The sequence below is a fragment of the Phalacrocorax carbo genome, chromosome 2, assembly GCF_963921805.1.
Source record: "Phalacrocorax carbo chromosome 2, bPhaCar2.1, whole genome shotgun sequence".
Lineage (NCBI taxonomy): Eukaryota > Metazoa > Chordata > Aves > Suliformes > Phalacrocoracidae > Phalacrocorax > Phalacrocorax carbo.
Window position 1 is genome coordinate 697,097 of NC_087514.1, and position 21,659 is coordinate 718,755.

A 21,659-nucleotide genomic window follows, 5' to 3' on the forward strand; every position below is an offset into this window, starting at 1 on the left:
TAGGCACTGATGAGATCCCCCCTCAGCCTTCTCTTCTCCAGGCTGAACAAGCCCAGGTCTCTCAGCCTTTAATGACCTTGCTCCTGGAGCTGCGTGCTCGTGTGCTCACGCCGCTGCACGGCTCGCTCGGTCGCAGGGGTCCTGCCGGCAGCGGCGAGGCTGGGGACGCAAGGCCCTGGCAGAGCAGGAGTTCAGCAGCGCCGCACGTGGCACCGAGCCTCTGGGGAGAAGCAGGGGAGGGGACGCCGCCGTCCTGCCCACGCAGCCCGCAGGCAGCGGTGCTGGAGCCGCTCGGCTTCACCTCCGGGGATGCGGGCAGGCTGGGCAGTGACGGCGGCCGGGCAGAGGGCGAGGGGGGACTAGAGGATCGGCAGCACGGGTGCGGCCAAGGAATCGGAGCAGCTTTGCCTTCTCTGCCCTTTTGCCCTGTGCGATGGATGCTCTCTTCACCCTGACGAACACACGCTACAGCTCCACTCGCACGGGGAAAGACGTGAGCGGGGCCGGCTCTCCAGCCGTGGCACGGCAGAGCTGCCGCCTTCAGCTGTAGAGACGCAGTCAGCGTAGAGACAAGCAAGTATTTTTAACGCCCCGGGCTGCCGCGCAGGGAGCGCTGCCTTGCCTGGAGCCTGGAAGCCCAGACTGGGCGTCTCTTCCCGAAGGCCGGCTCAGCTCCGCCAGGAGCTGTGGACTTGACGCAGGAATCCCTGGGCAAAGCTCTTGCCAGGAGCACAGACAGCATCCCAGCAGGCGTGGAACATTTTCCCCTCGAACGCGAGCACCGGGGTCCCGTGCTGGCCACGCAGGAGCACACCCCGGCTGCACGCTGCAGGGGCGCTCGGGACCTCCTGCCCCGGCCTGCGCCTCGAGGGGGGAGATGCCCCGTGCGGCAGCGGGCAGGCTGCTGGCATGGCCCGGCGGGGATGGGCTCAGTGCCGGCAGGGTGCCCCACGCGCTCGGCCCATCCCCAGTGCTTACGTGACCAGCACGGACACCCCAGTGACTGCTGGGGAGGATGCTGGGAGGCCCCGATCAGGTGTCCCTACCCCTGGTTGTTCTGGGGCAGGGAGCAAACCCCAGAGCGCCGACGGTGCCGTCGGGTGGGTCAGGACCGGGATCTCAGCCCGACAAAATCCCATAGGGAAGTTCACACCTGGGGCCACCATGGGAGGACGGCCGGGCTGCGGCTCCGCCGCAGGGCAGTGAGATCCACGTCGGGGCAGTCAGATCCCCACGGGGCAGTGAGATCCACGTCCTCCCCCAGCCCCACAGTGCAGAGGAAGGAGCAAATTCCTCCCAGACAGAGTTTCTTAACGGTGCCGAAGCAGCCCAGTAGCGACAACCTCGTCCCTCCCCTCCGCTCGCCTCCCACCCACCCACTCGGGCGGCGCGGCTGCCTCCCGTGTCGTTAACACATCGCCTCCGGCGAGCCGCGTCCTCCGAGCGAGCGCGGGGGAGTCTGGAGCCCCGAAGCGAGGGACTGCCGTCACTCAGCCTCACGTCTGGAAGTTGTTCTTGGATGGGCCCTGGGCATTCCTAGACGCACATTCCTGGCAGCTGGAGAGCCTCGTAGGAAAGATTCTTCTCTTGAAAATATCCGGTCCACGTGGAGGAGAAAGGGGACGGGGCAAGCTCAGCCCTCCCACCCCCCACCCCGGAGAGCAGAGCAGCGTGCCTGGGGGCTGCTGGGGTTCCTGGGACCATGGCATGAGGACGTCTCATGCGTCCCCACCAAGGCGACCACAGTCCAGACTCCGGCAGTGCCAGAGAGGGCTCTGCACCCCCAGCGGCACTGCCCGTAGCAGGGGGGGGTCCTCGAGGGGTCTGGCACGCACTCAGGCAGCTTCTGAATGGAGGGAAGCTCCGCACAACCCGGGGTCAAGATGACAGCAGGGAAGCCACCCCAAGCACCCCACGCTCTGCAGGGCTGGTAGCTGGGGAGGGCAGGTCCCGAAGACGGGGAGAGGCAGATTTAAAAGGGACCACGAAAGCCCCGCCGCGCCACGGCCCAGCACCTCGGCGCAGGGAGCAGGGCGAGGCAGGCAGCCGCTGCAGGCAGCACCTCCTCTGCAGCGCGGCAGTGGCGTCATTGCAGGCAGCCCGGCCAAGCTTCCAGGTAATAAAGCCGTGGCAGGGGATGGATCGCAGCGGGGAATTTCAGACTCCTCGGCCATGCCTCTGCAGCCGTGGCCTCCCCAGGAGAAGGCGCCTACACCAGGCTCTGGTGACCTGCCAGGGCTGGGAAGGCGATGTCCACATCGGGACATCATGGAAGCTCTCCAGGAGAGCCACAGAGCCAGGGGGTTGGGACACTGCGGTCTCCAGCGCCAAATGCCTCTGCTTATTTAAGACCAGGGCTTTCCAAGCCCGTGCCAGGCCTGGTGCTCTGGCCTGACCCAGGGCTGAGTGTCGCTTGCACACAGGACCGCTCTCTGTCCCAGTCCGGAGCCAGAGGAGCTGGGCCACAGGGAGATGGACGTGCATCTCACCAGGAAGGACAGCACAGGGAAAGGGCCTGGGGATTGCACTTGGATAGAAGGTGCTAGAGAAAAGCAAGGTCATTAGTGGAGCTAAGCGAAAGCAGATGCCTACAGGAGCCTGGGTTTCCAAAGCACACATGGTGAGCGCCCAGCACTGTGGAAGGAGATGACAGTGCCTTGGATTTCAGAAGCTGCCGAGACTGCTGATTAACTGTGGTATCACACTGCAAAGGTGAAAAACACTGCCTCGGAGTGACAACACCCCGTGCAGAGCTCCTGCCGGGGACCGCGCTCGGGGGGATGCACTGCTCACCTCTGAAACGGAGGGGAAACCCGAGGCTTCACAGCAAATGGCAACTCCCGTTTCTGGCCAAGTTAAAACGTAGCTTATCGACACACCACACAGAGCGGAGCAGCAGGGTCGGCCCCCGGCTGCGTGCAGGCAGGGCTGGAGCAGCCGCTGCTGGGGACTGCCAGTCCCCCCTCACCAAAAGCAGCCGGCGTCCCTCCCGCTAGCACGAGGAGTGCAGTCCGTGGGGCTCAGCCTGGCCGACCCTGCTGCAGCCCCCCCAGGCTGCGGGTCTGCAGCCGCCCCGTGAGGGCCTGCTGCTGCCCTGAGGGTCCCCTGAGCAGGGCCAAGTGGCAGGAGCTCTGCCGGGCTGGGAGATGTGCCTGGGCCGATGCTCTCCTTGTGCAAAGGCAGAGCGTGCAGCTGAAGGGGCACGCTCCCACTGTCACAACTCACATGTTACAGGGTTATGGGGCTGAAGCAAGGCAGCCCAGAGCTCAGGCAACTCTCTGCTGGCTCAGGCACAGCCTGCTCTGGCACGCGGAGGGCCACAGGTTCCCCAGACCCACCCTGGGTGCAGGGTCACAGCCCCACACCTTAGGGACAGCTCGGTGGCCTGGGATGCTGTGGGCATTCCCATGTGCCTGGCCCCGGAGGAGGAGGAGGCTGATGGCCTTCACCAGGGCTGACCGTCCCTGCCCGCCCTCTGCCTCTGCAACAAGGGACCAGCAAGCTCCGGAGCAGCCTTGCAGCACCTCCACGGCTCCGGGCCCACGATCAGGCCCTGGGGATGCACCAAGCCTGCCTGGGGCTGCCACGGAGCCAAGAGCCTTGCAGAGCAACGCCGGGGCTGGGCCGCAGGGCTCTCCCCACCAGCCTCTACGCTCACCTGCAGAGCACGGAGAGGCCTCAGTTTCCTTTGGTCCCAGGGCTGGGCACAGCCAGCCAGGACCGCCCCGCTCAAGCGGCAGCTGCTGGCGGCCCTTGGGGACCCCTGCTCGACCCCCCAAGCCCTCTGTCCCCAGAGGAGTCTGCTCGAGCTGCCTGCAGGGCGCGATGAGGCGGCCCGGGAAGGGGAGCAGGGGGTAGTTTGGGGCAGGTTGCAAAGCCGGCCCTGCCAGCAGGTGCTGGTTTTTGCAGGCTTGGCAGAGCCAGGGCCGTTATAAGGACAGGTTACGGGGCCTGGTTATGGGCACAGCAGCGGGCTCCGCATCCACACGCACCTATCAGGCTGACAGAGATGCGAATGCCGTCCTTGGTATCTGAGGAGGGAAATTAAAGCAAATTAAAGCAGCAGGCGTGCACCAGGCAGGAGCTTTGGCGGAGGTGTGCCGGCGGGCAGCTCCTCAAGGGTTAATTCCTCCCTCTCTGCCCCATTAGCAGCAGCAGCAGCAGGATGGATTTGGTCATGCTGCGGGAAGGGGAGGGAGCGCTCTCAGGGGTTCTCTTTGCAGGGGCTAATCCGGAGCAGGAGCCTGTCTCCCCAGCCCCGGCCTGGGGGCGACGCAGCCCTGTCCCCAGCCCTTCCCCAGCGCAGGCTGCCCACGAACCCCGCAGGCACGGGGCCGGGGGAGCCTCCCTCCCACCCCAGCATGCAGGGTCCTCCAGGGACCTCTGGGAGCCCCCACGAACCCCACTGCCAGTGCCCAGCTCCCTGGCAGCGCCGTGTCCACCCAAGCCCACACAGGTGGCGGGGGAGGATGCTGCACGCGTGCCCCGTGTGCCCACCGCGTGCCGGGCCGGCAGCCGCGGCCGAGGCCCACAGCTGGCAGGTGAACCGCAGCGAACGCTCCACGTCCTCGCCACGCTGGCTGCAGCCCCCCGGCAGCGGGCAGGACCCCCAGCCGAGCCCTGAAGGGTTAAGTCCCCTGCGGGGATGGAGGGTGAGCTCAGGTAGGCGTGAGCCTGTTCGGCTCCCACTTCCAGAGCCAGAGCAGGGCTGCCTGCCGGAGGAGGGGCCTGGCTGACCACTGCTGCTGCTATAAAACTCCCCGCTCCTGCCACACTCAGCGTCTTAAGATGCACATGTGTGGGGAGAGGAAACAGGCAGCCCTGCCTGTGAGCAGCCCTTAACCCCTTCTGCGCGGAGCGAGCCGGCGGAGAGCTGGGGAAGGGGACCCCCCGCTGCACCACCTCCCAGCCTGAGCCTGCCCGGCGAGGGCGACGCGAGCCGGGGCTCCCCGGACCCCAGCCGAGGGAGCAGCATGAGCGCCTGGAGCTGAGGTTGCCTGCAGCAGGAGGAGGTCGGCAGAGCACAGCGGTCCCCCACACGGCTTCCCCGGTGTCCCCTCGCCGCCCAACATGTCCTTTGCCATGCTGCGCTCGGCCCCCAGCCGGTACCTGTACCCCGAGATCAGCATGCTGTCCGAGGATGAGGAGAACGGCAGCGAGAGCTCCGGCTCGGACGAGAAGCCCTACCACCTGGACGCCGACGGCTACGGCATCAAGGCCAGCAAGCGCAGGAGCGGCAAGAAACCCAACCGGATCAACAGGGAGCCCCGGCAGCGTCACACGGCCAACGCGCGGGAGCGTGACCGCACCAACAGCGTCAACACTGCCTTCACCGCCCTCCGCACCCTCATCCCCACCGAGCCGGCCGACAGAAAGCTCTCCAAGATCGAGACCTTGAGACTGGCCTCCAGCTACATCTCCCACCTGGGGAACGTGCTGCTGGTGGGGGAGGCGTGCGGGGATGGGCAGCCCTGCCACACCACCCCTGCCTTCTACCACCACGGCGGCAGCAGCCCCCCCGCGCGCGACACCGAGAACTCCCAGCCCAAACAGATCTGCACTTTCTGCCTCAGCAACCAGAGGAAGCTGGTAAGTGGCCGCTCGCGCCGTCCCCGTGGGGCTTTTGGCTGGAGGGAGCTGCGTGGGGGACCTCCGGGCGTCCCCAGCCACAGCAGTGCGAGGAGGGGCTTAGGGAGCGCCGGGGCGCCGGCTACGGTGCCAGTGGAGCACCGATGGCTGGTGCAAGCCGAGGGGGAGATTGGATGGCTGGGAGAGACGAAGGAGCTCGGGTGGGAGGGAGCTGCATTGACTCGAGCCGGAGAGCATGCCAGACCCCGTCGGTGAGCCTGAAACTTGTGGAAAATACGGTGCCTCCCTTTAGCACGTCCAGATTTGCTGCCCAAAGCCTCCAGCAGCTGCGTCCGAATCTTGCACGCGTTTGCTGAACGGCAGAGGGACGGGAGAAGGGGAAACCCTCCGAGGGTGAGAAACAGATTTTAGGAGCTGGAAATCAGAGGCACAGGGAAAGTAAGAGCCTGGAAAGAGTCTGCATCTCCCCTCTGGCAGAGTCCAGGCAGCAAATGGAGAGGCGAGAGCGATTTGGGCGCAGGGCTGGCCGCAGCTGGGGCTCCCAGCCCCCTGATGCCGGTGGCTGGTGGCAGGGCCGGCTCCCCGGGCTGGTCCATCCGCCTGGGCGAGGGCCTGGTGTCCCGGGCAGCCGTGCCGGGACAGGGATGGGGGGAAGCTGAGGCCAATGCCGTGGCACGTAGGTGCCCCTCAAGCACCCGGGAGGATCGTGGGGACCAGCCCCACGAGTGTTCAGCAGGTGGGATGGCTGTCCCAACGGCACCGGTGGGTCTCTACCACCGAGCGGGAGCCATAACGACCCGGCCAGCCCGGTTCCCCCAGCGTCCCCCCCTCCTGGCTCTCGACCCCATGCCTTTAGGGGAGCGCTCTCCTCCCGGCATCCCGTCCGGCAGCACCGCCTCGTGCCAGGATCAGCCTTCCGGCACAGGCTGTCTCCACGCCGGCCTGGCACCGGCACTGGCCAATGCCTGCCATGCTCCGGTGGGGTGGGCACCACTGCCCACGGAGGGTGAGGGGGCAGGTGGGGCAGGACACGAATCCAGCAGCCAGACTAGGAAAATTCAGCTTCAGCAGCAGCTCTGCCGAGGTTCTGGGGGCCGTTTGCCTGACTGCCATGGGCTGGGAGAGGCAGCGAGCAGCTGCCTCCCCGGCACAGCCCTGCCTGTCCCAGCAGACCTTCTGCCGTCGCGTGGGGAAAGCAAACCCCACCGGGGGTGCCGTGCACGGCTGCAGCCTCTCTCTTGGTGGTCTCCTGGCATACGGGGCAGCTTTTGCCACGAACATGCAGCCACGGGGGCACAGGGAGGAGGCGGCTGTCAAGAGTCTCAAGCCTTGCTCAGGAAGGCTGTGCCCCGGGTGGCCAGGTTTTAAAAACCTGTTGGTCTCTGGTAGAGGTAAAAGAGAGCGCAAGAGCTGCGGCAGAGGTGTCGGGATGGCAGCCGGAGCCAGGCATGCACGCGCCGCCGTTTGAACCCATTTAACCCCAATGAGTAACGCCCTGAAGAGGGAGAAGTCTTTGTTAAGGATTCAAGGCTCATTAAGCATGAAGCAGTGGCGGTAAAACCAGTCACGAGCAAACTCTTGACAGCTTGAGTATTTCAGAGCAGGAAAACCCCAAACCCTGCTAATCCCCCTTGCACGTCCTTTCCAATTCACTAGAGAAGGAGACAGAGCTGGGAGTAGCAGGCAGGGGGAACGACGTCCGGAGTCTTTGCATCTGCTGGGATTTACACTGCTAAACCTTAGGCCATCAAAGGCAAACACACGGGGCTCGTTCCGCTTGGGCAGCGGGGACCGAGCGCTTCCCCTGCCCCTAGCTTTCATGAGCACCAGTGCCAAATTCTCCCCAGTGGGCGAGGGATGCAGACCGCTGGCCGTAACGTGCCCTCGTGCTCCGGCAAACTGCTCCAGCCAGCGCTATCCCAGCTTGAAAACAGAAGCTGCAGGTGGGGAAGCTCCTACAGGGCTGCACTGGAAAACTCCCCTGCCTTCCAGTTACCCGCCTGTTTGGAAACCTCCTGTAACAGCTTCAAAGATCAAGTTCTCTGCCCCTTTTGCTGGTATTGCCACTTTTGCATCAGTTCCGATAAATTCCCGTTACCGCTTTTGCATCAGTTCCCAGCACGGACTCCTGTGTGGGAGCAAACCCCAGGACCGGCACGTCTGTGCCAAGGCGTGTGGAAAGGATAAGCAGTGCGGGACTCCCGGGCCAAGACGGGCCACCTCCCTTCCTGCAGCTCTTCTGGATAAACCTCCCCAAGATTAGCTCCTCAGCGGCTGTCAAAGGGGACAAGATACTTTGGTTTGCTTGAGAAGCAAGTTAGGTCAGGCGCATGCTGGGAAGAGGTGACCGAACAGACTGTGCGTAAGTGCTGCGCTCGGTCTGTGCTTGAGGTTTTACGGCCAGATAACAACTCGATAGGTTTTATTGTGTGTTAAAGGAATAAAATAAACCATCTTTTATCAGGAAGGTATTTTGACAAATGGCGAGGAAATGAAAGCAATCTCCTCTGGAGTTGCAAACACGGTGCAGCTGGGATCTCACAGCCTGTTTGACGCTGGGTGGAAGGGACCCTGCCTCGGCTCGGGAGGGCCAGACGCCCACCGTCCCCTTCGGGAGAAGCCGGCTCCGTGCGAGACCACTCGCCTCGCCGAGCGCCCAAAGCTGACCAGCGCCAGCGTGCGTGGCAGCTGCAGCCCTCCGCCCTCAGCAGGCGCCAGCTCCTCGGAGACCCCCTTCCCGCTTACCCGTCCCACGAGGGAAGGAGGCAGAGCCACGTCCCCTCTCCAAACACACAGAGCTGCGCTTGACGCTGAGCTTACAGAATAGAAACTGCCTTGTGCTGCTGGGTGCTCGGGTCAAAACAGCTCATCCATCCCCGTCAGAAAGGTCTGCTTTTCCGCCATGTCACTTTGCCCGCATGTAATGGTGTCATTTCAACCAACGCGACCTCGCGGGACGTGATTCTGTCCCGCTCCAGCTTTCGAGGCTTCGCCAAAGAAAGGGTAACCTGGTGAGGGGTCTCCTTCACGGTGCCCCCAAACCAGCCCCTGCACCGCTTGCCCTCTGTCACCAGCCCTGCCCGTCTGCATTGTGCCAGACGTGCCGTGCAGCTCCCCCCGAGAGCCTGCGGTGTGAGACACCCCAGCCTCCTGGCGACTGCTTCCTCCTCCTCCTCCTCCTCCTCCTCCTCCCAAAAGGCCCATGACGCGCTGTGCCTGCCCAGCTCCCGGCCCTTCCCCAGCCTCCGTCCGTGCCGGGCACGATGTCTCCGTTGTGAGCCGTGGAAGGCTGCACCCGACTCGTGACTGCGGGAGGGAAGCCGATGCCACGGCTCCCCTCGTTGAAAGCCCGACATGGTCTAGAGGGGCAGGAGGTGGCACGTGTGGCACTGAAGCCCCACGAGACTGTGGGCAGAGGCCAGATGCCACCTGGTCCCCGGGCACCCCGGCCAGGAAGGCAGGAGCACCAGGGAAGCTGCGGGTGAGCGTCTGCGGTCGCTGCGAGCAGATGCGCTGCAGAGAGGGGAGAAACGGGATGGAAGGCGTGAGCTGCTCTGCAGAGGCTCTTCCTAGTGAGGGGGGTCACAGGACGGGGCTCGCGTGGGATGTTTGGGGCTGCTGGCCAAGGGACAGCCGAGTACGGCAGCAACCTTTCTGCTTCAACCTTCACTTCATCCCACTTTTGCTGGCTGAGCAGCACCCCAGTGGGCAAAGGGGCTTGCCCAGATTCATGCTGCATGACTCAGCCTCGCCTCGCACCCAGGCGTCCCGACGCCGCCTTATCCCAGGGACTTTCCCGTATCAAGCTGAAACCAACACCATCTCCCTGCAAAGATCCTTCTTTAAAGTGACTCATGTGTAGGTGTCTGCCGCCCGCCGGGGAAAGGCCGAGCTCTGCTAAAGGGGCTGCCTAGGTGGCGGCTGCTCAGGTTCGTGCCAGTTCCCCCAGATCTAAGCAAAAGGTTAAAAACCTTCAAGGGGACAAGGCCTCGGACTATGCCCCGGTCGGGGCATAAGCAGGAGGGAGGCGGACATTGTACTGGTAGGAGCATCACGCTTGCCACAGGCACTGCAGGACAACGTGTGGGCGGGTGGCAGTGACGGATGGGACGGCCCCGGCATTGCCAGGGAGCAGGCTCATGCCACTCCCGTAAGCGAGCGCTGGGAGAGGGGGCCCGGGGCCGTGGTGCCCCAGACACCCCATCCCTGCCGGCCCCTGCAGGGGCTTGTGCTTCTCCAGGCTTTCCTTTGTGGCTGTCGCCTGTGTCGTTGTCCCCGCCAGGACACACAGTGCTGGCGGGGGCAAACCGGGACGTCTCCCCTCCAGGGACCGTATCGGCTGGGAGAGCTGCTGGGAACAGCCGCGGTCGGGGCAGCCCGCAGCCCGCCTGCGCTGGGGGTGGACTGGGCTTGATTAAATGCCAAAAAAGTCCAAATCCAAGCAAGGCCTCTTGCTGAAACTGCTCTGGGGCTGAGGGCCCTCGCAGTATCCTCTGCGTGCCAACAGCCCTCGCGACACGCTCGTCCCCGCTGCCTGCGTTACGTAGAGCTGTAAAGGCCCGAGGGGCGAGCGGGCCTGGGGGCACGAGACGTGGGGGCAGAGACACGTGGGTCACCCCGAGCAGTCGGGTTAAAGTGACGAGGGACAAGTGTCCAGCATCAGCCACTCCGTCTTCTGGAGCAGGAGCGCGCATTTGCATGGGAAGCAAACTGGGAAGGGGGCACCGAGACCACCTGGGAGCTCAAAGGTGTCACAAGAGCGACCACGGCTGAACCCCCAGCCCGTTTCAGGTGCTCCTGGCTCTATCCCGTCCCTGAGGGCAGTGGGCTCCCTGCCTCCACCTCGGGGCACAGGCAGAGCGGTGCTGAAGCCTCCCCTCAACGTGAGGGCAGGATGTGTGAGAGCAGGCTCATCTGGGAGCCCAGACCCACAGACACCATGGGGGTAGCTCCTGCCAGCCCAGGCTGCAGCCCCTCGCAGGGGTCCCAGAGCACGAGCCCTCTGCCCGGATCTCAGGGCAGTGCGCTTGCACCCACCAGCCCTTCGGAGGCTGCTGGGACCCCCACGGAGCGCAGGCCAGCGTCATGGCACCAACGTGGCATTAATCCCCCAACACCGCCAGCCGGGTGACGTGTGGGGAAGGAGCAGCCAAGCCTGGAGCGCGGCAAGGCTGTAAAACAACGCCCCCGGCCCACGGGCCCCCCGGCCCACCCCACGGTGCCCCTCGGAGAGCGCAGGGAGGGTACGGAGGGGTACCCGCTGTGCCGCACGGACGGCTCAGAGCGGAGCAGGCAGGGGATCGGTGACCACCAGCTTCGTGCGAGGGGCCGGAGCGGCTCCAGGTCGCACTGCCGCCCCCGAGGGCAGCACAGGCAGGGAGGGAAGACCCGGGTGCCGCAGGCCGGTCCATGCCTCGCCATCCCCCAGAGGTTGTGTGCTCCTCGAGAGGAATGGGCATGTGGAGGAGAGGGGCCGCAGCGCTCCCCGGCAGAGGGGAGGGACGAGGGTGATGGCCGTGCAGACCCCCAGCTCCTGCACGATGCCTGCCCTGGCCGGGGGCACATGGCAGGAGCGCTGCAGCAAACTCTTCCAGAGCATCTCCCAAACGAGCTCTGGTCCCATGGAGAGGGAGCAGAGAGGATTTTTCAGCAGAGAAAAATGCAGCACAGCCATGAAAACCTCCGGAAAACCGGAGTGGCTAGGACAGGACCCTTGGGAAGGGGAGAGGTGGCCATGCAGCAGGGTGGGGGTCTGGGTGGGGGTTAGCCTGGCCTGCAGAGACCTGTGGGGCTCGGCAAAAGGGCCGTGGCTGGTGAAGAGCCCTGCCAGGGGAGCCGGCGTCACCGTGCCGAGCAGGAGGGGACAAGGCCGGGTTCCGGGAAGGCAGCGCTGGATCTGGCTGAACCGCCACCGACAGCCCCCGCCGTAGAGAGCTCAGCAACACCCGCGGGTGAGGGAGGCAGCAGGTCATGGGGGGGTTTCGCTGAATGGACCTCGTGCGGCTGCGGGCGCCCGGCTCAGACCTGCTGAGCGGCTCTGAGAGCGGTCGCCGCCGGCTGCTAATGCTCTGTCGCTCGGGAGGCAAAACGCTGGCAAAGGTTTTTGAGGCAGCCTCGACTGAGCGGGCTTGTGATTCAACACTACGTGAGGAACTCGCAGCCTTCGTCGGGGTAAGAGCGGTTGGGAGGAGCGGGATGATGGGTTTGGGCAGAACCAGCTGACCCTGTCACCCGCTGCTTGCCTGCACCCCGGGGCGTTATTGCTGTTGTAGCAAAACCGCTGGCAGCCGCCTCTCCTGCGGCGCAGAGTGCCACGCTGGACGCGGCCGAGGGCAAGCGCAGGAGGGGCTGAGCCGAGCCCCGCGCCGAGCACAGGGAAAGCCGCCCTCGCTCCAGCGTGGCTGGCGGGGCCCTGCCCTGACGGGTCTGCGGAGGCACCCGGAGCACCCCGTGCTCGGAGCAGCCGCTCCGGGCCCCAGCGCAGGCATGGGTGAAGCTACCCCAGGGCTCAACACCCTCTCGTGCCGCGACCCAGCGCAGGGTCACCCTGCCACCAAGCCCACGGGGCAGCCAGGGCTTGGCGTTAGCCTGGAGCCCGGACCCGCCCGCAGGTTTTGTGCAAAAAGCCCCAGTTTGGGCAGGGGGTGGCACGGCAGCGGGGAGCGCTGGGCTGCAGGGACGGCGACGGTGCCGGGGCGCAGGGGGCTCTGTGCGCATCCCCAAAAGCCTTCTGCAAGCGCGGAGCCATGAGCGAGCGGCGAGCTGCCCAGAGCCATGGGCAGAGCCCAGGAGCTCAGTGCCTCGCCCAGCACCGTCCCCCTGCTCCCCCCACGGTATCTACAAGATGGGACGGCTCCGCAGCCCTGTAATTTACTGTTCCTGCTGCACTTAATGGCAGCGGAAAGGCAAGGTGATAGGGGAAAAAATATGAGGCGGGATTTTCCGAATCCCCATTTCCTCTCCAGACAGCACAAGAACTCCTGGGGCCTGAACATCTGGGAAATTTAATTTTACCATTTCTGAGCTGAACTCCCCTTCCCCTCCCCTCCCCACCCCCGGTAACAAAGGAAGAGTCAGAGCAGGGGCTGCACGTGCAGCCGTGGGGGAGGCTGCACCGCAGCAAGCCCTGCGACCAGCCCAGGGACGTGGCCTCGGCCGGGCCGCGCTGGTGAGCCGCAAACCGGCAGAGGAGAGCTGGAAACATCACCTAACCCCTGGTCCTTGGGTGGGGACCTGCACCCAGCCTGGCCAAACCCCAGCCAGCCACAAATCCCATCACACTGGAAATGAGAAGCACCAGGTCTGCCGGCCACTGGGGGTAATGGTGGTGCTGGTGGTGGCAGCGCTGGTGCTGGTGGCGGTATTGGTGGCAGTGCTGGTGCTGGTGTTAGGGGCAGTGATGGTGGTGGTGGCAGTGCTGGTGCTGGTGGTGGTATTGGTGGCAGTGCTGGTGCTGGTGTTAGTGGCAGTGATGGTGGTGGCAGTGCTGGTGGTGGTGGCAGTGCTGGTGCTGGTGTTAGTGGCAGCGCTGGTGCTGGTGGTGGGGGGCTTTCCTGGTGCCCGGGGAGCAATGCCTGGCTCGCAGCCTGGCTGTCACGGAGGGGCTGGCTGGGAGGACTCTGCAATGGCAAACGAAGGTTTCCTGCAAGCTGTGGATGGCGACCAGACAGACAGGGATGGATTTTCAAGGCCTCAGCGGCGAGTACAAAGGTCCTGCCTGCAGGAACTCGGGCTGCCGGAGCGGGATCAGAGTCCCAAACCAGGCGCTGTAATCGACAGTGTGGTCAGTGTGGAGGGTTTCCATCCCGCCGCTACCTCTGTCCAGGGAGAGGGCTTGGGACGCAGGTGGCCGGACAAGTGACCGTGGCGGGGGCACGGCGCAGTGGGTGGAAGTGCCGGGGGTCCTGAGGCCCCCATCAGGGCCAGGGCAGGGGAAGGCACCTGCAGGAGCAGGGCTTTGGGGCAGATTCAGCTCCCACTGACCCCTCCGGATCCCCAGAGAGAAACGGAGGGATGACGATATCGCCTCGGGAAAGCTGCCCCACAGCTCCCGAGGGCTGTCGGAGCGGAGCTGCCGCGGGCCTCTCCTGCCAAGCACCGGCACAGGGAGGAGCGAGAGGCTCCCGGGTTGGAGCCAGCGTGCTGGCAAAACTCCCAGCCCCAGGTGTGTTTTTTTAACTTGGTCTTCTTCTCTGCAGAGTAAAGACCGAGACAGGAAGACGGCGATTCGGAGCTAGATGATCATAGTTTTCAGGAAGGACAACAAGGAGGAGCAGAAGGAGGAAGGATGGAAAAGCCACACACACAAAACCACAGCCACGGACACTCCCGCCTTCACCCTGCTGCTGGGGAGAGCTGCACGGCGTCACCCCGGAGGACCTTACCCTGAGCCGGACACACGCCTCGGGAGAGGCCGGGCGTCCTCCCGGCTCGGAGGGGTGCCTGCAGACGGGAGGCGATCACGGACGCGGGGGCGGCAGGACTTTGCAGGACCGCGCGTGGCGGCTCGGAGGGACGCTCGCCGCGCAGGGACGCTCCGCAACGGCGCAGGCAACGCAGCCGCTGCCCGGCAAGCCAAAGGGGCAGGGGACCTGCTCCAGGGCTCCTTGCAAGGGGAGTCCCTGCCCCGGACCCTGCGGATGCCACGCACGGCTGCTCCCGGGGGAGAGCCGGCGCTCGGACGTGCCCCGTCCCAGGTCTGACTTGCGCAGCGCTGGTGAAACCGTTTACGGAAACACCCGTCTCTCCCCATCCCCTTCCAGCTTTGAGCCACTCCATCCCCTGAACTCTGAGTCCTGGGGTGCTGCATTTGTTGAGTTTAATCAATACATGCTGGTGTTTCATGTCATTGATATGATAATATAAAGCCTGAGCAATTTGTATAATTAAAAATGAATATGGTTCAGACTCACGGCGGGAGCTTCCTTCCTTCCAGAGCCCCCGACCCCCCTCACACAATAAACCTCTGGTTTCACCCTCACCCACGCTGGCTCTAGACACCATCCGGTCAGCAAGCGATTGAGCCGCAGCTTGAGGTCTGCTCCCCCAGCGCCAGGCACGGCCCCTCCGCCTGCCCCCCACCCTCGGGATGGAGCCCCAGCACAGGGTCCAGGGGGAGAACCCTTCCCGCAGGGTGGCCCAGAGCGAGCACTGACCCCCACGTGCCATGCTCAAACCCAGCTGGAGGGCCAGGTAAAAAGCAGGGACTCGGTGAAAACCAGATGCCGCAGCTGAGCTGAGTTTCCTGGGGAAATAAATTACACGCATACGCCACGGCATCGCAGCGCTTGCTGGTGCTCCTCCAGGCAGCGCTCGCTCCGAGATTTCATGGGCCTCTGGCTGCAGGGCAATGAAATGCTCCTTATGCCACCAAAACGGCATCCTGGGGTTATAAAAAGTGCAAGATGGAGTAACGGTTGAGCCCTGGCCCTCTCGAGCAGCAGGTGAGGGGCTGCTCGGCTGTCAGCACACCTGCGAGCCCCTCCTGCGGCTCGGGAGCCCAACGGGGGTGAGCCCTGGTGCCAAACGGCTGCTGAAGCGTGGGGTCCTGACGGGCTGGGGCTCTGAGCTCCGCCAGAGACACAAGCAACCCGCCCCGCATGCACCAGAAACGCTGGCTTCTCCCTGCACCCAGACCTCTGCGGGACTCGGCTGCCGGTCGCCCTGATCCCCCCCCGGGAGCCCCCTCTGCACGAGGGACCCGGGGTGCTCTGGCACCAAGAGCGGTGCTCCCCGGGATGCCCAAGGGCGCTCGCGGCGCAGCGGGGAAGGGCACGGCGGCACCGTGTGCGTGCAGGAGGGCTGGGGGAGGACGCGGTGAGACAGGGCTGGAGAGGGACGAGGAAGAAGGGAGGCGGCGCAGGGCATCGGGGCGCTGGGCTCCATGTGCTGCGGCAGGGGGAAGGGGGCCACAGCCAGCGCTCCTCCTCGCAGACACAGAGAAGACCCCACGGCACACGGGGAGCCAGCAGACCACGGCGCACCCCTTGCCAGCGCTGGCGAGTACTCGCTGTGCAGAGGGGCCCAGCCTTGACAGCTAAAACGTGCCATGAAGCACCTCTCCGCTGAGCACAGCACGGAGCCAGCCACTGCCCCGGGCACTGAGACAAGACGGGGAGTCAAAGAGTTGTCAGCCAGTGTCCTGAACCCCTGGGGACCCCCGCACCTCACCCCCGGCTGTGTGTGGGACATCGTCTCTCAAAGAGGGGAACCGCCGTGAGCCCCAGTCCCCTGGGACCCAGGGTGGCCCCGCACCGGTCACAGGCACCCAACAAAGATAACCCCAAGGCATCTGCGATTCGCCTAGGATGAATTACGAGGGCTGCGGGTGGGTCTCGGAGGGGCTGGGGGCCATGCTCTGCAGCAGGGCAGGCGAGGGGGGAGCAAGGGGACTCAGGGATGCTCAGCACCGGGAAGCCAGCGGGGTGGCCAGGCATGATTGTCCCACAGCTCCTCCTTCCAAACACACCAGTTCAGCAGTGGTGAGGAAATACGGCCCTCTGCCACCGGCGAGCCACGAGCGTCCCCCAGCCCGGCTCAGCGCAGGCGACGGCCGTCCTGCCCGCCACGAGGCGTGCCGTCCCCCCGGCCGGGAGGTGCAGGAGGGTTCCCTCGCTGCTCTGCACGGCCCTCGGGTGCGGGAACGTCAGAGGCAGCTCGTGCCAGGGCAGCCGAGCGGCAGCACGGCTTGGCCTCGCTCCCCCAGCATTAACGGAGCGGGAGGAGGCCGTTTGCTTCACGCCGAACGGCTCAGAGGCCCTGAGCGGCTCGAGCGTGGGGCTGTGGGTTTGACACGTCTGGCGCTTCACTCGCAGGGAGCCCAGCTGGGCACAGGGGCTTCATGTAAGGCTTTACGGAGATGGAAATTTTTATAATTTTAATTTCAATAATAGTGGTTTCGAAGCTGGAGAAAGAGGTTTGGAAAGCCTCCCTGCCTCTCAGGCAGGACTCAAAGGCATACACAAGCAGTGATGGATACTGTTGAAATGAAATTTGGAGACATTGGGGAGGAAAACTTCGATTCAGTGGAGTCCTTTCGAGTCCTGCAAACGAGGTCGTAACACTCAACACTTAAATGATGCTTCACCAATTCCAAGGGATGCTGCCAACTTGTCCCCACCCACACCGAGGCTGCCGCGGTCATGCAGGGACAGGGGCTCGGTGCTCAAGCAAATAAAAACATGGCAAGGCAGCGCAGCTTCCCTTCGCATGTGCCTGGCAGAACGGTGCTGGCGATCCGCGGGGTCCCTGCGCAGCTGGAGCAGCCGAGCCGAAGCAAAGCTGCCGAGCCGCAGCTCAGCACCAACAAGGCGCAGAAGGCACCGGTTTTAGCCGCGGACAGCAGAAGAGGAGGGCTTGAGCAGCAGTGCCCTGGCAGACGGTGCGCTGCGCATACCTTGGCAGGCAGCGGCTCCGAGGCGCTGCCACCGGATCCCGCAGGGCCTCTTCCAGCCACACATTCCTCTCCCAGCTCATCACCGCGGGGCTCTGCCACCACGGGCCGAGCGCAGACACTGCTCTGTCCAGGCGGAGCGGGGAAGAAACGCTCCGGAGCTGGCCAGGAAGGGACGTGCTTGCACAGGTACAGCTGCGGGGGATGCAGCTTTCCCCCCGCTTTAACAGCACTCCCCAGCTGCGCTGCTGGCAGCACCGGGCTCTGCGCAAAGCCAAGCGCAGACGGGTTGTGTCCTGTGGGCACGGCCCGTGAGCGGAGGCAGCAGCCAGGTCCGTTCCCCGGTGCAGCCGCTCACCTCCCTGCCCCGCTCCCGCCGCACGTGCCACGCTGCAAGAGGGGAAAGCTCCCAGGACCGGCATTCCCGGCCCAGGAGGCCGTTTCTGCTCGCCGGTTGGCGCCGGGGGGGACGGGCGGACATCCGCAGAGAGCCGTGCAGCAATTACTCTCAGCTGTGTGATAGGGCCTGCCCGGGCGCAGAGCAATTTTCCACCACATATTTGCTCTGTGAAGTCACAGGTAGCTCCAGGATTCGCACGTCTGCCCACGTCCAGGACGTGCTGCTGGCTCGGGGGGATGAGGAGACGGGCTGCAGCTCCCTCGGCAACCACCTCCTGCGGGACTGGCAGCAAGCCTCGGGCAGGCTCCCACGAGCCCCTCGCTGCCAGCCCGGGGCACTGCAGCTCTCCGAATTCCTGCTCCAGCCCAGCCCTTGCCTTCAGCACCTCGCCTGTGCCCTGGCGCGTGGTCCCCAGCTCGCAGCCGTGCGGGAAGCTCCAGGAGCAAGGCCCAGCTCCTGCTGGATGCAGAAGAAGCAGCGGAGGGCTTCGGGGCTGACAGCCATCCCCTGCGGAGCTACCCACCTTCGGTGGCCTGCAAGGGACAAGAGCTGCAGCTCCTGCCTTCGCTGTGAGCCCAGGAGACCCACAACTAGGACGGAAAGAGACAAAACGGGCAATTCTGCCAGCAGGCTAAAAGACCAACAGCTCGGAGATCCCTGATGCAGAGGGCAAAGGCTCTCCCTCCTTCAAAGCTCCCACTTCAGAAGCATGAGGGTCACCCAGCAAGCCTGATGTGGGACTGCACTGCAAGTGCCGCCCAGGAACCGGCCCACAGGGTCCCACCACAGCGCTGCCGTGAGTTGGGCAGCATGCGGGGCTGGGAGGCACCAGCCCGTTTCCCTGCCACCTTCCTCGCCTCCAGGCAGAAACACTCATAAAAACTCTCCACCGCCAGTGGAGAGACCAGAGCTGACGAGTCACACTGATGTGATTAATCTGGCACGAACAGAGCTCCGTGCTCCCTTTGGCCCCCCTCAGCAGAAGACCTCTGGCACCTTGCTTTCCGTGCAAGCAGCAGCCGGCGCACGCGCGGATGAGGCTGCACGAAGACATTCACAGCAAGCCGCTACACCTTGTGCGACCAGGAATGAATGCCACGTCCGTCGCAGCGCTCTCAAAGCAAGCTTCACCCGTCCGACTGTGCAGGCGGAGGCTGCAGCCTGCCACAGGCTTCACCCCCCTTCAAATCCCGGCTGTCCGCCCTGAGCCCGCGCAGACCCCGGACACCCCAGCACCAGCTGCCGCCAGCTCTGCTGCAGGACCTTTCTGCCCACCACAGCCGTACCCCCGCTGACCCCCGCGCTCCCCAGAGCGACTGGGATGTCCCAGCAACGATCTCCAAACCCAACGGCGGGGACGCCAGGCCTGCTGCCAGCCGAGCAGCTTTTTGGCACTTCCAATACTTGTGAGCAAAATGATCACCCAGGGCGTCATCTCCTGCCAGGGGCTGCGTCGAGCAGCCCCTGCCTGCTCTCCACAAGCCTCCCGCTACGCCCAGCCTGGCTTCCCATCGTCTCCCCCGTCCAAACGCTGCTGACTCGCACGGACCACGTGGCAGCTGAGCTAAAACGCCGGAGCTAAACTACAAGCGAGTTTGCAGAGGTTGCGCGTGACTCCCTTGCGCAGGGCAGCTCGGGGCAAACGCAGACCTGGCGGTGCGGTGCGTGGGGCCCCCGGCCCCTCCAGCAGCACCCACGTGTCCCCGCATGCCGCTGCGCCCGGGTCGGGAGGCCTGTGCGTGGCTGCCACCGCTCCCGATCGCTTCCATACGCCTCCCTCAGCCCCTTCTCCGTTGCCCTTCAGCAACACGTGCAGCTGGCAAGCTATTAAAATAATGCAGGTGAAAATTATAGGTTAGCTAGTAAAGCCTTACAGAGGTCTTGGAGAAAAAAGGAAAAGGGTCTTTAAACACACCTTTGTAGCGGCTGGGGAAACAGAGCTGCCTCAGGGCGTGCTGCAGCCCTCTGAGCTGTGAGGCTGGCCAGCTGCAGGGCCAGGAGAGCTTGGGCACCCCTTCCCCTCGCCTCACCCCCAGCATCGCTCCCCAGGCACCCCTTCCCCTCCCCTCGCCCTGGCATCGCTCCCTGGACACCCCTTCCCCTCCCCTCAGCCCCGGCATCGCTCCCTGGGCACCCCTTCCCCTCCCCTCACCCTGGCATCGCTCCCCAGGCACCCCTTCCCCTCGCCTCACCCCCGGCATCGCTCCCCAGGCACCCCTTCCCCTTGCCTCGCCCCCGGCATTGCTCCCTGGACACCCCTTCCCCTTGCCTCGCCCCCAGCATCGCTCCCTGGACACCCCTTCCCCTCCCCTCAGCCCCGGCATCGCTCCCTGGGCACCCCTTCCCCTCCCCTCACCCCGGCATCGCTCCCCAGGCACCCCTTCCCCTCCCCTCACCCTGGCATCGCTCCCTGGACACTCCTTCCCCTCGCCTCACCCTGGCATCGCTCCCCAGGCACCCCTTCCCCTTGCCTCACCCCCGGCATCGCTCCCTGGGCACCCCTTCCCCTCCCCTCGCCCTGGCATCGCTCCCTGGGCACCCCTTCCCCTCCCCTCGCCCTGGCATCACTCCCTGGGCACCCCTTCCCCTCGCCTCACCCTGGCATCGCTCCCCAGGCACCCCTTCCCCTCCCCTCGCCCTGGCATCGCTCCCTGGACACCCCTTCCCCTCCCCTCACCCTGGCATCGCTCCCTGGACACCCCTTCCCCTCCCCTCGCCCTGGCATCGCTCCCTGGGCACCCCTTCCCCTTGCCTGACCTCTCTGCTCCCAGCAGCACTGGCTCACGACTGCTCGGGGACCCAGCAGGTCCCTGCCCGCCCTCCGGCCGCGGCAGTAGTGTTCACCCTCTCCAGCCCACTCGTCACACCCTCAAGCCGTCTGCCTTCCCCCGGCTCTGCCGCTGAGGCCTCAGACAATTCGGGAGCACCCCCGCGCCCTCGGTGCCTGTCACTGCAGCGCCGGGCACCAGCCCAGCGCGGTTGTCAAGTGTTTTCCACTCCCCGCTGCTTACAAACGGCCAGAAGCCAGAGAGCAAAACGAGCGAGCGGCTGAGGTGCCGAAGGAGGCGACGCAGCCGGCCGCCAGCGTGTGAGAGGAAAAGCAAGGCGAGAGGGAAATGTCCTTCAGCTTCTCGAAGACCTCAGTGGAAGCGCAGGGGTTTATGGAATGACAGGACGGCCGAGGCCGGCGGGGACCTCTGGATCTGTCCGCTCCAACCCTCTGCCCGTGGCAGGGTCCACTGCAGCAGGCTGCTCGAGGCCCCGCGGGACAGCTGGGGCGCATCCAGTTGGGTCTGAGCACCTCTGAGGATGGAGACGCCACAAACTGGCAGCCAGTCCAGTGGGAAAGGAAAGAAGGGATCGTAGAATCATAGAATCACAGGATGGTTTGGGTTGGAAGGGACCTTCAGGGCCCATCCAGTCCAACCCCCTGCCATGAGCAGGGACAGCTTCAGCTAGACCAGGTTGCTCAGAGCCCCGTCCAACCTGGGCTTGAGTGTTCCCAGGGATGGGGCATCGACCACCGCTCTGGGCAACCTGGGCCAGGGTCTCACCACCCTCGTTGTAATAAATGTTTCCTTATATCCAGTCTAGAACTACTTTCCTTTAGTTTAAAACCATCACCCCTTGGTCTGTCACACCAGGCCTGGCTAAAGAGGTCGCTCCCATCCTTCCTGTAGGACCCGTTTAAGCACTGAAAGGCTGCAATAAGGTCTCCCCGCAGCCTTCTCTTCTCCAGCTGAACAACCCCAGCTCTCCCAGCCTGGCCTCGTAGCAGAGGGGCTCCAGCCCCCGGAGCATTTTTGTGGCCCTCACAAATCATAGAATCATGGAATCATTAAGGTTAGAAAAGACCTCTAGGATCATCAAGTCCAGCCTCTAACCCAACCCCTCCCCAGGCCCCTAAACCATGCCCCAGGTGCCACGGCTACACAGTGTTTGAACCCCCCCAGGGACGGTGACTCCCCCACCTCTCTGGGCAGCCTGTGCCAGGGCCTGACCCCTCTGGCAGGGAAGGCATTTTCCCTCATCTCCAGCCTAAACCCCCCCTGACGCAGCTTGGGGCCGTTCCCTCTCGTCCTGTCCCTGGTGACTTGGGAGCAGAGACCAGCCCCCCCCTCACTCCAGCCCCTCTCAGGCAGCTGCAGAGAGCGAGAAGGCTCCCCTCAGCCCCCCCTTCTCCAGGCTAAACCCCCCCAGCCCCCTCAGCCGCCCCCCAGCACACTTGTTCTCCAGACCCTGTCCCAGCCCCGCTGCCCTTCTCTGGACACGCTCCAG

The 21,659-nt window shown here is 64.7% G+C and overlaps 2 protein-coding genes across 4 annotated transcripts in view; one reads left to right on the top strand and one right to left on the bottom strand.

Annotated features, from left to right (window-relative positions):
* Positions 1-21,659, bottom strand: part of BOP1 (BOP1 ribosomal biogenesis factor) — a 72,688-nt gene that overhangs the window by 10,067 nt on the left and 40,962 nt on the right. The window lies entirely within an intron of this gene.
* SCX (scleraxis bHLH transcription factor) lies at positions 4,787-13,908 on the top strand. Of its 2 annotated transcripts, none has more exons than XM_064445340.1 (2): positions 4,787-5,589; positions 13,788-13,908. In XM_064445340.1, the coding sequence occupies exons 1-2, from the start codon at positions 5,071-5,073 to the stop codon at positions 13,824-13,826; spliced, it is 558 nt and encodes a 185-aa protein (XP_064301410.1). In that variant the 5' UTR covers positions 4,787-5,070; the 3' UTR covers positions 13,827-13,908. The 2 variants fall into 2 exon arrangements, with proteins under 2 accessions (XP_064301410.1, XP_064301411.1); XM_064445341.1 differs by lacking the exon at positions 4,787-5,589 and adding an exon at positions 12,630-13,372.